Source organism: Heptranchias perlo, chromosome 24 (assembly GCF_035084215.1).
Source record: "Heptranchias perlo isolate sHepPer1 chromosome 24, sHepPer1.hap1, whole genome shotgun sequence".
Classification (NCBI taxonomy): Eukaryota; Metazoa; Chordata; class Chondrichthyes; order Hexanchiformes; family Hexanchidae; genus Heptranchias; species Heptranchias perlo.
Window position 1 is genome coordinate 13569570 of NC_090348.1, and position 14706 is coordinate 13584275.

Below are 14706 nucleotides of genomic sequence, written 5' to 3' on the forward strand. Positions count from 1 at the left end.
AGCATGAGGCTTGAGAGTGAGCACCAGCAGGCTGTCTAACCATGATGGCCATTGTAACTGAGCCTGAGTCTGTCCTTGCTCAAAACCCACACTGGCACACTTTCCCAGCACAGGCCACTGAATCGCAATCAGGAGTTGGAATTCTGGCTGATTGTGCCCTCCCCAAGTCTTACTCAAGCATGCCGTAGATTTCAGGTCAGGTTTGCAACCCAGAAGAAGCAGAGAATGTGGCAGCTTTAAATCCCTCTTCAAGTCATTGTTGAATTCATAGAAAATTCATGTTGGGGTGACTTCACATTCACAGGGAGCAAATCTCAGGAAATTGCAAGTGTGCAGCCCATGATTTTCTGACCAATAAATTTTAAATTAATAGATGGAGAGTCACAGACTACATATCTGCAAATTCCTGAGATGAGCTCCCTGGGAGTGCTGCTCACTGCTTGGAGCACTGGATCACAGCATCCCCCCGCCCCTCCCCGCACCCCATTGAACTATTTACAATAATTAAACCTAGGACTGGCTGATTTCTGTAGTTTATTCAATTGTCAGGTCAGTAAACCATCTGAAGGTAGATCGGAGCAGAAATCAGCTGTACCTATTGAACAATCGTGATAGGCTGTACTTTTCTTAACAGTGACTGAAGTATTTTCTTTGTAAGATTTACTCAGTACTAATAAACGAAAAGGCATTGGAAAATGTTTTTACAGTCGCCTATTCAGCGATCACCAATGAGGCAAGCATCTGTCTGGAAATGACCCGATCCCCTTAAAAAGAGGAGATATTTGATGTTCCGCTTTTATGACATCACTCATCTCTGCCCCTGCCTCAGCCAATTTGCTGCTGAAACCCTCATCTGTGCCTTTGTTACCTCCAGAGTCGACAATTCCAATGCTCTCCTGGCCGGCCTCCCATCTTCCACTCTCTGTAAACTTCAGGGCATCCAAAACTCTGCTGCCCGTACCCTAACCAGCACCAAGTTCAGTTCACCCATCACCCCTGTGGTCGCTGACCTACATTGCCTCGAATTTAAAATTCTCAATCTTGTGTTCAAATCCCTCCATGGCCTCACCCCTCCCTATCTCTGTAACCTCCTCCAGCCCTACAATCCTCCGAGATCTCTGCGTTCCTCCAATTTTGGCCTCTTGCGCATCCCCGATTTCCATCGCTTCCTCATTGACAGCTGTGCCTTAAGCTGCCTAGGCCCTAAGCACTGGAATTCTCTCCTTAAACCTCTCCACTTCTCTACCTCTCTCTCCTCCTTTAAAACGCTTCTTAAAATCTATCTGTTTTACCGAGCTTTTGGTCACCTGTCCGAATATTACTTTATGTGGCTCAGTGTCAAATTTTGCCAGATAACGGTCTTGTGAAGCTCCTTGGGACGTTTTACTACATTGAAGGTGCTTTATAAGTGCAAGTTGTTGTTGTGGGAATGTCACACAAGGTCGAGGAAGATAACTGGCATTGGAATAAAGCCATGTGGTTCTGATGAGCAATCCTCAACCTATGCGGGACAAGGTCCCATATTTAGTGCTATCCAATGGCGCAGTTCTCTGTGCGGCTAATGTTCATGGTTATGGAATATTGATGACTTGGTGGTGATGTATTAAAGATGATAGGAACATGATGAGTGATTTTACTCTCTTTTTCATGAATGCCCCCTCAGCCTATGTACCGGAACTTTCTTGCATTGTGACAATTGCACTGTGCTGATACCAAAGCAATTTTCCACCCCGTCACCAGAAACAGTTGAAATAGTTGGTGGCTGCCACAGGGTGATGGAGTTGGCTTTCCTGATTGATGGCAGTAAGTCGTTTTCAAAAAAACAGTTTGAAGATGTGAAAAAATTTGTGTTGGCAATGATGGAACAGATGCAGATTGGCCAATCAAACATACGGGTCTCCGTTCTGCAGTTTAATTCGCGCATCTACAAACGCTTCGATCTGTGGGAAAAGAAGAGTGTAAGAGAACTGAAAACATTAGTGAAAACAATGCAATACATCGGTGGTTCCAAATCGAACCTAGTTGAAGCTTTAAAACACACATCAATTCTTGTGTTTGGAAAGGATGCTAGGAAAAAAGTTCCCAGAATAGCCATACTTCTGACAGCGAGCACCTCTTCCAATGATGTTAAAAGGGTCATAAGTTTCATCATCAAGAGAAAAGTCACTGTTATCACAGTGGGCATTGGAGCAGGTATAAATCTAAAGGAAATAGGCTTGATAACAGCCAAGTCACCTGGAGGCAAGTCATTTCTTTTGAAAACTGTCGATGAGCTTGAAGAATATAGAAAGACGATCTTAGATTATGTGTGTAGTCGTGGAGCTAGCCCCCCAGCTCCTTCCACTGTGGGAACTATACAGCCCGAAACAACAGCATCAAGTACCACATCACCATCAGTCGCCCATTTAGTGATCACCACCTTATCCCCTGATAAAGAGAAGAAACGAGATGTTGTGTTCCTTGTGGAAACATCAGACAAGGTGGGGGAAAGTAACTTTAACAAGACAAAAGAATTCATTATTAAAACTGTTGAAAAGTTCCATGTAACAGAAGAAACCACACATATATCTGTCGTCCAGTACTCAGATACTGTAAATGACGAAATTACTTTTACAAACACTCAGAGAAACCGAGAAGTGATCGAAAGAATAAGACAAATGCAGTACCATGGGGGAGAGCACACCAATACAGGCAATGCTATAATGCACATCATTGAAGCAACTTTAACCACTCAGAATGGTGCGAGGGAAGAAGCACCTGACCTAGTGTTTATGATAACCAGCAACCCCTCAACAGACAGTATCACAAATCCTATGAAAGCTATCAAAGACAATAATGTAGAATTAATACCAATTGTTGTTGGTTTAAACATTAATATAACAGAGCTCCCACTTCCAGTTGTGCAAACCACCTATGACAATATTACTGAAATAGTTAACGTGGTTTACCGAATCTGCTGTGAACCAGCCATTCTTGAAGCCACTGCTACCGTTGCTACCAAAGCAACCACTCCTACCACAGCAACCACTCTGAGTTCAACACTGCCACCATCAGGTGAGATGCTTTTATTACTCGAATTGTGGATAAGCTTGGGATTTTTCATAGAATTACATTGAATTTACAGCACAGAAACAGGCCATTTGGCCAAACTGATCTATGCCGGTGTTTTTATGCTCCACACAATCCTCCTCCCACCCTACTTCATCTAACCCTATCAGCATATTAGAGGATTTTGCAGAGTGCACACTGCACCAGCAATGCATTAGCTCATTAACTTTGCTACACTTGCAGTACAGTGATTTAATCCATTTTGTTAATGAATTATTTTATATATTAATTGTAGGTCAAATAACTAGTTACTAGGTCCAGGAAAATATTCTCTCCAGGCATCCTTTAGTGAGGAAATCCTTTTCTAGTCATTCCTGTCATTTAAATAGGAATTTGTGTAGACAACTCAGCATAGAAAAGCTGAAATATAGTGGGATGAAAATGTACCCAAATACCTTCACTAACAAATTCTGAACTAACGACCCACGCTCATTTCAAGAGACTCTTCACGCTCCAACTGTAATATTGATGAGGAATGGCTTTACTTCTGCAGTTATATGTAAATGTAACTTGATTCCAGAATCAGTACCCAACCTGGCTTCAGAGCAAAGCTCAGTGAGAATTCATGGAGAACGGAGTCTCATTCCACTTTGCTTTGGAGCCAATTCAGGTCTTCATGCCCAATTTACACTAAAGCTGAAATAAAAACAGAAAATGCTGGAAACACTCAGCAGGTCAGGCAGCATCTGTGGAGCGAGAAACAGTTAACGTTTCAGGTCGATGACCTTTCATCAGAACTGGAAGGTGTTCGAGATGAACAACTTTCAAGCAAGTGCAGAGCCAGGGTCACGGGGTCAGCGAAAGAACAAAAGGGGAAGGCCTGTGATTGGGTGGAGGGTTGGGGTGATTAAATGACAAAAGTGATGATGGTGCAAGGCAAAAGGAGGTGATAATGAAACAAGTATAAAAACAAAAGATGGGTCCAAGGAGGTGTAAATGGTTACAGCAGAATAGCAGAAGGGGAGGGAAGCATGGAAAATCTGGCAAAGAGGAGAAGGCTCCTGTGGACTGGGAATGTTTGCATTTATACACAAAGCTGAAGCTGCTTTGCACCAACACACAACTTGTGTGTAAATCCACCCTTAGACACTGAGTTCTAGCACACTCATGATGTAAGGCAACTGGACCATATGTCGCACGTTACAAGACGTCTGCTACAATGTGCATCTTATTATGTTCAATAAACTTGGTTTCAAGGATAGCATAATAACTATCATAATAACAGAATGTGTTAGAATTAAGAGTTAAAATGTCCATTCAGCTGACAGGAAAAGTTTTACTCGGGGGTTAAAAAGTACATTGCCCTGGTCTGACACACAGTGCATGGGATTGGGACATTAATATACTGTGCCATAGGATATATTTCAGGCCTACAATTCCCCTGTGTGTTAATCTTAAGGAATTGATTAGCACGTTTGGGTGAAATTTATCTATTTACTGATGCTAGCATCCTGTTTGTTAAATGGGTTCATGATTTTATTAAAATAGCGGAACAGTAAAATTTTGCCCAAGCATCTTAACCAATTCATTAAAAATAGCCCAGAGAAATTTCTAATCCACAAATTTCTGCCACCGCCACTGCAACTATTTACTCTTGTCAATGTCCTCCAACTTCCAAGTATCTTTACATTTTGTTAATAGTATAAGCCAAGGGGCCCCTCTCCCCCTCACTGGCCAGTTTGAATATGCCACCTGCGTTGTTATGTGAAGGAATTCAATAGAAACATAATGTATTTTGTTGAGGTGTAAAGTACAGTCAGTTCATCAGAATTCATGCACATTTTAGAGTGAAAGTTTTTCATACAGAGAAACTTTTTTTTTCTTAGAATGTGTTCCAAAATGATGTGGCTGCTAAGAAATGCCTGTGGAATATTGGGAAATGTAAACACAATTCTATCTTTTCCCCATAGCTCCGTGCACTGAACCAATGGATGTTGTCATACTGCTCGATGGCAGTGCCAATATTGGAGAGACACAGTTTGAAGAAATGAAAACATTTGTGAAATCCTTTATCGGGAAAGTCAAAACAGGTCAGTGAAAGGAACGTTAGCATTATTTTTTTTTATTCGTTTATGGGATGTGGGCATCATTGGCAAGGCCAGCATTTATTGCCCATCCCTAATTGCCCTTGAGAAGGTGGTGGTGAGCTGCCTTCTTGAACCGCTGCAGTCCGTGTGGTGACGGTTCTCCCACAGTGCTGTTAGGTAGGGAGTTCCAGGATTTTGACCCAGCGATGATGAAGGAACGGCGATATATTTCCAAGTCGGGATGGTGTGTGACTTGGAGGGGAACGTGCAGGTGGTGTTGTTCCCATGTGCCTGCTGCCCTTGTCCTTCTAGGTGATAGAGGTCGCGGGTTTGGGAGGTGCTATCGAAGAAGCCTTGGCGAGTTGCTGCAATGCATCCTGTGGATGGTACACACTGCAGCCACGGGGGCCGGTGGTGAAGGGAGTGAATGTTTATGGTGGTGGATAGGGTGCCAATCAAGCGGGCTGCTTTGTCCTGGTTGGCACGAGCTTCTTGAGTGTTGTTGGAGCTGCACTCATCCAGGAAAATGGAGAGTATTCCATCACACTCCTGACTTGTGCCTTGTAGATGGTGGAAAGGCTTTGGTGAGTCAGGTGGTGAGTCATCCGCCACAGAATACCCAGCCTCTGGCCTGCTCTTGTAGCCACAGTATTTATCTGGCTGGTCCAGTTAAGTTTCTGGTCAATGGTGACCCCCAGGATGTTGATGATGGGGGATTCGGCGATGGTAATGCCATTGAATATCAATTGTAAGCACATGTGGCAGGAAAGTCCCACAAAACAGCATTGAGATGAATGAGCATATTAATCTTTTGGTAGTTAGAGAGGAATATTGGTTAGGCATTTCTTGAAACATTTACCTGAGGAAGGAGAAAATCTCCGAAAGCTTGTGAATTTAAAATAAAATTGCTGGACTATAACTTGGTGTTGTAAAATTGTTTACAATTGTCAACCCCAGTCCATCACCGGCATCTCCACATCATTGAATATCAAGGGGAGGTGGTTAGACTCTCTCTTATTGGAGATGGTCACTGCCTGGCACTTGTCTGGCGCAAATTTACTTGGTGCTTATCAGCCCAAGCCTGGATGTTGTCCAGGTCTTGCTGCTTGTGGGTATGGACTGCTTCATTATCTGAGGGGTTGCGAATAAGAACAAACTACTGCACAAAGCCAGTAACAACTCAAACATGTGCACTTAGTAGAACTAAATGGCAGCAAGAGTGACACTTCAATGCAATATTGAAGTGCTATGTTGCTGGAGGTATTGTTTTTCAGACGAGATGTTAAGGCAGATCCTGTCTGCCTATTTGAAAATGCAATGAGATCTTTCATGTCCACCCAAAGAGAGCAGGGTCCTAACCAATATTCCTCTCTAACTACCAAAAGATTAATATGCTCATTCATCTCAATGCTGTTTTGTGGGACTTTCCTGCCACATGTGCTTACAAATGACAGTACCTACACTTCAAACGTAATTCACTGCCTGTGAAGTCTGTCCCTCCTTCTTTCCATCCTCCCTTCCTATCTACCTACATATTATAGGCTCCATCCTACTCTTATTCACTGTTCTGCAAAATGAATGTTATTCAGGTATTTTGTCAGATTTGCTGTAGGTCTGGGTTCAATGGAGATAAAGATTTTTTCTCTACTCCCTCACAAGAGCAAGTTGAATTTCTGCTGTATTTGCAGCTGTAGTTTGGTAGAAAGAGTGCAGACCTGGCTTGAATGAGTTCCCCTGAACAACAATAGACCAAAAATAGAATCAAGAATAGACTATTGTCTTACTTTTAATACAGCTTGTTAAGGAATTGTCACAGAAACAGTATTTTAGTTAGAATTTCAAAGTCCCTCTATTATTCCTGCCTCATGGTACATCCCACTTGTTCGACAGAACCTGAAGGAGCTTAGCTTTATATTCATCAGAAGAAGAGATTTATGTTTTTTTATTCTATGAAATATATCTTTCTTATTGTAGGGGTAGATGAAACTCATGTCTCCATCCTGCAGTATGGGAAGATCAACACACTGGAAATTGCTTTGGACGAAAACCAGGAGAAGGAGAATCTTTTGGACCTGATCGACAATATCCAGCAAAGGGAACCCGGACCAAGTCAAATAGGTAAAGTGTCTCCAATGTTAAAATCATTCATTACTTGAAATAAGTGCTAGAAAATTAGAGAATATTCTCATGTACTGTCTTTGTGATATGTCACAGGAAAAGCACTCTCCTTTACTGTACAGTATGCGGTCACAGAGGCTAAAGGAGCCAGGCCTGGTGTTCCAAAGGTTGCTGTGGTGATAGTTACTGACACCTCCAAGGACAATGTCGATCAGGCAGCAAAGGAAGCCATCATAACAGGTATGTCACTATAATTGATATTTATTGCACTGAAACTGGACTGCTCTTTCAAAAGGTGTAGTGCTGAGGGGAGCTGCACTGTCAGGGGTGCTGCCTTTTGGATGAGACATTAAACTGAAGACCCATCTGTCCTCTCAGGTGGATGTAAAAGATCCCACTGCACTATTCGAAGAAGAGCAGAGGAGTTCTCCCCGGTGTCCTGCCCAATATTTATCCTTCAACCAATATCACTAAAACAGATTATCTGGTCATTATTACATTGCTGTTTATGGGAACTTGCTATGCGCAAGTTGGCTGCTGCATTTCCTACATTGCAATGGTGACTACACTTCAAAAGTACGTCATTGGCTGTAATGCGCGTTGGGACGTCCTGAGGTCGTGAAATGTGCTATATAAATGCAAGTCTTTCTTCTTTCATCCTTTATTGAATTCAATTCATTAGCTGCTGGAAATATTTGTCATCTATCTGTAGCTGTTAGATGCTAATACTATTTGGTTTAATGTCATCTTTAGCTATTTTGTACAATTTTTCTGATCTAGATCGAAACAAGAAGCAGGATTCACTTTGGGGTGCCAATAAAATCCTGCCAATCTTCTCAGACTTCATTTTTATTGCAAGCGCAATCTTATGAATTGGTGCTCCCATTGTGGAGCTCACCCACCAGACGCACATATTAGGAATTTAGGCATGCGTTCCCCATTAATTTTAATGGCCAGAAAATCACAGGGAGTGTGCACCCCAACTCCTGATACACGCTCGGACATGGGTATAGCTCTGTGCCAGGAGCCCCCATTTGTAATATTACACCCTTACAACTGTAGTGGTGGCACTAAGTGGGCTTACTTCACACTTGCGCTAAAGTGATGGTGTCAATTTGGACCTAGGACCCGACCTGGCTCAAGATCCAAGTGGAGTGAGACTGCTGCCTGAAGGAAGTCTTTGCTTTGCCCATTGCCACAGATGTAATGTAAATGCAACCGTCCATCAGAATGATTGTAATTCTTCCAGATCCTATAGGGTTCTTGGAAAGAAAGTCTAGAATAGAGAGCTGATTTTATAAATGCATGGTCTCAGTGCAGAGCCTGATGCACTTGTAGCCCCTATTGGGAAATCATGGATGTATTCCCCAAGATTTTCTGTCTATAATGAACAGACATTGTGAATGCTCCACAATGATCCATTTTATGGATTCCATAGGACAGTTTAGAAGTTGGATGTAACTTGTGTTGAAACTAAACCTAGAGTAAACTCTAATCTTGGCAAATGTTGATGACAGTTTAGGATAATCCCTTTTAAAAGACACCATAAACATTCAGTAACCTACCCCAAAGTAATGCAAAACTGGAATTGTTCCCCTGAACCATGTTGAATGACTATTCTTTGATTTTACTTTGTGACTGCTTGTTTCTAGTGAATGGGTAATAAAATGGGCACCAGTATATTGGGAACACCCAATCAAACTTTGATACCATTTTGTTAATGCCTGATTATATAATTTGATTACTTTTCTTTTTGAAGTAGAGGAATTGTAGATGTCACAAGGAATGTTTAAGAGGATTTTATAAAAACAAGACAAGTCTAATGCAGTTATCCATGCTATAACAACCTCCAGGCGAACTATGTGATAATTCATGTTATTTCCACTGTATTTACCTTAATCTCTTTGATTTTAGGTGTTACTGTGATCCCAATAGGGATAGGGAGAAAGTATGATAAACAACAACTTTTAACCTTAGCTGGGCCCAACCCAAATAACATCATTCGCCTGGCTGAAATGGAAGCTCTTCCCATGATGGTGACACTTAGTGACGAGTTTATAGAAAAAATCTGCGTAGGTGAGGCTCATAAATCAATATTATTAATCCTCATAAACTATTTTGGAATGAGAAAAAGTACTCTGTGAAAGAAAAAACAGAATTTGATTTATGAATTATTTTCAACAATGCAAACAGGATTTATTACAGTTTTGTTTTCTTTCACAGCGACTTCTCCTCAGGAATGCATAGACGACAAGGGGAATCGCCGACAGGTATATTTGATCATACATGAGCGTGGGTAAAGCCAGTGCTATAGCCCCACATCTCCAGCGAGGCTCCATTTGCTCAACAGTTTGCATGGTTTAATCAGACACAGGCCTGGAATTTCCTCAGAACTCCTCCCGCTCCACCACCATAATTTGGCCAGAAGTGCGGTGGAAGCCCCGTTTACCTGTGTCAAATGGGGTTTCCTCTTCATTTCTGGTGAAGGTATGGCAGCGGAGCGGGAGACGCAACAAGGAAATTCAGGGCCAGGATTAGCAATATAGGAAAGTACAGTACTGGAAAACACTCTTGGACCCATTTGGTCAGTCCCAGAAATGAATAATACTCAATCGCCCACTCCCTCAAATATCTACCCAATTCTCCCACACGATCTGCCTCGCTGGTAGTCCATTCAATACCTTTTCTGTAAGGAGATAAATATACACCATCTGTGCACCTTCCCTCTTCTAAGTGTAAGCCCATGTCCCCTGATTCTCCCCGAGGTGTTTGTGGCAATCTCAACCGTATTATTGGAGTTCAATTTATCTATTCCCTTATATTCTGAATGGTATTTTTATATTGACTGTTAACACACAAGTAATTTACAACACAATGACTACATAGAATCAACAACTAATATTTTATTTAATTATTATGACTCCCGTTTCTTAAAATTGTTGTGGTGTTTTTCCCTGTCAGCATCGATCGGAAAATAGTTGCAATTTGGGCAAATAAAATTGTTTGTGATAATTGATAGTTAGCACTGATTTAACTACATTCTTTCCAGGCTGGAGAGAAGTGGATGTTGCCTGATAAGTGCCACAGTTTCATATGCAAACCAAATGGAGAAGTTATTTCCATAAATCATAAAATAAACTGTGAGAAACTGCGCAAACCAACCTGCAGCAACAATCTTCCCAGCATCAAAATTGAGGAAACATGTGGCTGCCGATGGTCATGCCCTTGTAAGTAGCACTTACATGAAACGTTATAAAAGTAAGACTTTAGTTTGGGAGGACAGAATAGAGGCTGACTTAATCCCAGTTAAACACTTCTTTTGTTTCTGGAACCAAGGTTCAAGTTCAGCTTTTGACAGTACTGATTGACTTTTTTCACCTAGCAATAAGTCAGGAAGTAGTATTCACTAACTTTGTGCTGAAGCTACTATTTCTCTCTCTTTTTCTCTTTCTCTCTCCCCCCCCCCACTTCTCGCTTGCTCTCTCTCAAGCTGCTTGTATGTTGGTCTTTCGATTCAGATTTTGGTTGCCGTGTGCTGACATCCAGTGTCTGTGCTGTTAAATCCATTTCCTGTAGCTTGGTGGCATGCCTGGTAGGCCGAGGTAAAACTGCCGCCAGGCCACAGGAAGAAGATTCAACAGCAAACATTCCTGGAGTGGACTCTGGACATGAGGTCCTGGATTCCTAATTAAAAGTACAATATAAAAACAACTTCTGTGCTGGCAGGCTATAAATGGAGGCCCAGAGACGCAGGGGGCCAAATGCTTATCTTCACCACATGGGCGGTAATTTGGAGGAGTGGATCATCAGTCTGCTATAGAACCCAATGTCGGGGGGCGGGAATAGGCTACAATTGCCAAGGGCCAGTGATATGAGTGCAACTACATCAAAATAATATAAAAAGAAATGCATAACCCCTCAGAATCAGTTTCTTTCTTGGACACACGAATCTCCATCAAAGACGGGCACCTCAGCACCTCACTCTACCGCAAGCCCACGGACAACCTCACGATGCTCCACTTTTCCAGCTCCCACCCTAACCACGTCAAAGAGGCCACCCCCTATGGACAGGCCCTGCGAATACACAGGATCTGCTCAGACGAGGAGGAACGCGATGGACACCCAGAGACACTGAAAGACGCCCTCGTAAGAATGGGATATGACACTTGACTCGTCGATCGACAGTTCCGACGGGCCACAGCGAAAAATCGCATAGACCGCCTCAGAAGACTAACACGGGACGCAACCAACAGAGTACCCTTCGTCGTCCAGTACTTCCCCGGAGCGGAGAAACTACGCCATGTTCTCCGCAGCCTTCAACATGTCGTCAATGATGACGAACACCTCGCTATGGCCATCCCCACACCTCCACTACTCGCCTTCAAACAGCCACCCAACCTCAAACAGACCATCGTTCGCAGCAAATTACCCAGCTTTCAGGAGAACAGCGTCCACGACACCACACAACCCTGTCACGGCAACCTCTGCAAGACATGCCAGATCATCGACACAGACACCACCATCACACGAGAGGACACCACCCATCAGGTACATGGTTCATACCCCTGTGACTCGGCCAACGTTGTGTACCTCATACGTTGCAGGAAAGGATGTCCCGGAGCATGGTACATTGGCGAGACCATGCAGACACTGCGACAACGGATGAACGGACACCGCGCAACAATCGCCAGACAGGAGGGTTCCCTCCCAGTCGGGGAACACTTCAGCAGTCAAGGACATTCAGCCATCCGATCTTCGGGTAAGCGTTCTCCAAGGCGGCCTTCGAGACACACGACAACGCAAAATCGTCGAACAGAAATTGATAGCCAAGTTCCGCACCCATGAGGACGGCCTCAACCGGGATCTTGGGTTCATGTCACGCTACACGTAACCCCACCAGCGAAAAAAAGTTATTTGTTTTTAACACAACGGGTCATTCTCTGTCTTTCTCTTCCTTTCGGATGTTTCTCTCTCTCTCTCTGTCTGTCTTTTGTTCTGGCCGTTTGTGTATTTGGTGGTCCTGTAGGTAACATCACTCTGTCTGAACACTTTGATTGCCTTGACAACGGGCAGTTGGAAAGATTATCTGTAATCACCAGGTATTGTTCTCTGACTATAAATGCGATAACCTTCCATGGAATCCCACACTCGCTCACCTGACGAAGGAGAAAGCCTTCGAAAGCTTGTGATTTTCAAATAAAACAGTTGGACTATAACCTGGTGTTGTAAGATTCCTTACATAACTAAGCAGAATACAACATGATATAATAAAGAAAAGATTGTTGGGGCTTTTTGTGCTATAGTTTAATTTGAAATTGGATCATCCCAATGTAAACTCCTCTTAAAATAATCTTATTCCTTCTAAGTGCCAGCATACCTCGGAGTCAGAAGATTGTGGGTTCATGGCCTCCAACAAATGCTGAGCACATAATCTAGGCTGACAGTTCAATGCTGTATTGTCAAAGGCGCTGTCTTTCGGAAGAGGCTCTAAACCTGTCTGCCAGTGCAGGTGGACATAAAAGTTCCCATGACAATTTTTTTTGAAGAGCAGCAGGGTCCATCATGAACATTCATCACTCAACCAACCCACCAAAACATATCAGCTAATCATTGAGCAGTAGTATTCAGGTAAATCTGGAATATTACTTTCAGTTAAATTGCAAGAGTAGGACAAGGGGACATAAATTCACGTTAGCAACAGGTTAATTTGGAGTGATGTCAGGAGATTTTTCATGCAAATAATGATCAACCCAGGAAGAGTAGTGGATGTAAAACTCTGGAATCTTTTAAGAGGCAATGGATGCTGAATTTGGGAGACTGTAGAATCTTTCTGGATGGATTAGCTAAGATGGGCCGAATGGCCTTCCTTGTCCATAAATACCTTGTGATCATATGGTCTCATTTGCTGTTACTGGGACTTGCTGTGAACAAATTGTCCACCGTGTTTGCCAACAAAAAAATAGTGACTACACTTCAAATATAATTCATTGGCCGTGAAGCACTTTGGGACGCATTGAAGACATAAAAGGCATTATATAAATGACGTTCCTTTTTGTTCTTTTAACAGGTGTATGCACAGTGACCGCAAAAACACAGATTGCTACTTTTGATGGACACGAGTTCTCATTAACTGGAGGCTGCTCTTACTTGTTGCTACAAATTGAAGACCACGATACAAAAATAATCATTCATAAGGTTCCTTGCCACTTGGCCGCCAAAGAAAACTGCATCAGAGCAATTGAAATCAAGCAGTACAATACTGCAACTCTACTACATGATAATATGACAGTGAGTACATACGGCTGTGATGCACTTTCTGTTTTCATTTGACTAGCACGTCAAAGTTATTCATTGTATGTGTAGCACTTTTGGGAGGTTTGAACGTTGCGATAAAGTGCTATATAAATGCTTTTTCTTAGATATGGTAGATAGTCAAAATCTTTTCCCAAAGGTAGGGGAGTCTATAACGAGGGGACATAGATTTAAGGTGAGAGGGGAGAGATACAAAAGGGTCCAGAGGGGCAATTTTTTCACTCAAAGGGTGGTGAGTGTCTGGAAAGAGCTGCCAGAGGCAATAGTAGAGGCGGGTACAATTTTGTCTTTTAAAAAGCATTTGGACAGTTACATGGGTAAGATGGGTATAGAGGGATATGGGCCAAGTGCAGGCAATTGGGACTAGCTTAGTGGTATAAACTGGGCGACATGGACATGTTGGGCCGAAGGGCCTGTTTCCATGTTGTTACTTCTATGATTCTATGAACCAATTAGCAAGGATAAAGTTACTGTGTTAAATTAAATATTAGGGTAAGAGTAGGAATCTGGCACTTCTCGTTCATGATAGAAAAGCAGCTTCCTTTTTAATTTGTCCGTTACATGTATTGAGAACTTTTAATCAATTCTCCATTCTTTCGTTCCGTTAGGTTTCAGTCAATGGAAAGCTATCCTATCCTCCTTTAACTGTTGGTAACATGGACGTCATTGACCATGGGTCCAGTAACTTTGTAGCAAATATCCCAGATTTGGGAATAGTACTCATCTTCAGTCCATTGAGCAATCTTTTCGGTCTTTGGGTTTCTCCTACGCTGTTCTTTGCCAGAGTATCTGGACTTTGTGGTGAGTGGTGAAAAGTTGTATGGCAGGCAGTGTTCTGCCAAGATTTTTGCAGTTATTACTAACCAGTAAGCAGAGTTAAAAAAGAAATAATAGCAATGAATTCTAAAGTATCAAAACATAAAGGGCGATATTATAAATTTGCTCCCTCAATGCATAGCTTTGCCTGCTGGGAGCACATATCGGACCTGCTGGAAGCACATATCGAACCTGCTGGGAGCACACATCAGACCTGCTGGGAGCACGTTATCAGGCCTGTTGGGATTTAAAATCGACCCCGTAGTGTGTATCTCATGAGAACCCATTGCATATGTGATCTCATTGCATATGTGAGCTCATTGTA

The 14706-nt window shown here is 42.6% G+C and overlaps 1 protein-coding gene across 1 annotated transcript in view; it reads left to right on the forward strand.

The window, feature by feature from the left end:
• Positions 1-14706, forward strand: part of vwf (von Willebrand factor) — a 99796-nt gene that overhangs the window by 50886 nt on the left and 34204 nt on the right. The window contains exons 28-36 of the mRNA XM_068004792.1: positions 1664-3054; positions 5019-5138; positions 7110-7253; positions 7350-7493; positions 9168-9329; positions 9477-9523; positions 10303-10480; positions 13321-13541; positions 14174-14366. Of these exons, the coding sequence (XP_067860893.1) occupies positions 1664-3054; positions 5019-5138; positions 7110-7253; positions 7350-7493; positions 9168-9329; positions 9477-9523; positions 10303-10480; positions 13321-13541; positions 14174-14366 (2600 nt within the window). The remainder of the gene's footprint in view (positions 1-1663; positions 3055-5018; positions 5139-7109; positions 7254-7349; positions 7494-9167; positions 9330-9476; positions 9524-10302; positions 10481-13320; positions 13542-14173; positions 14367-14706) is intronic.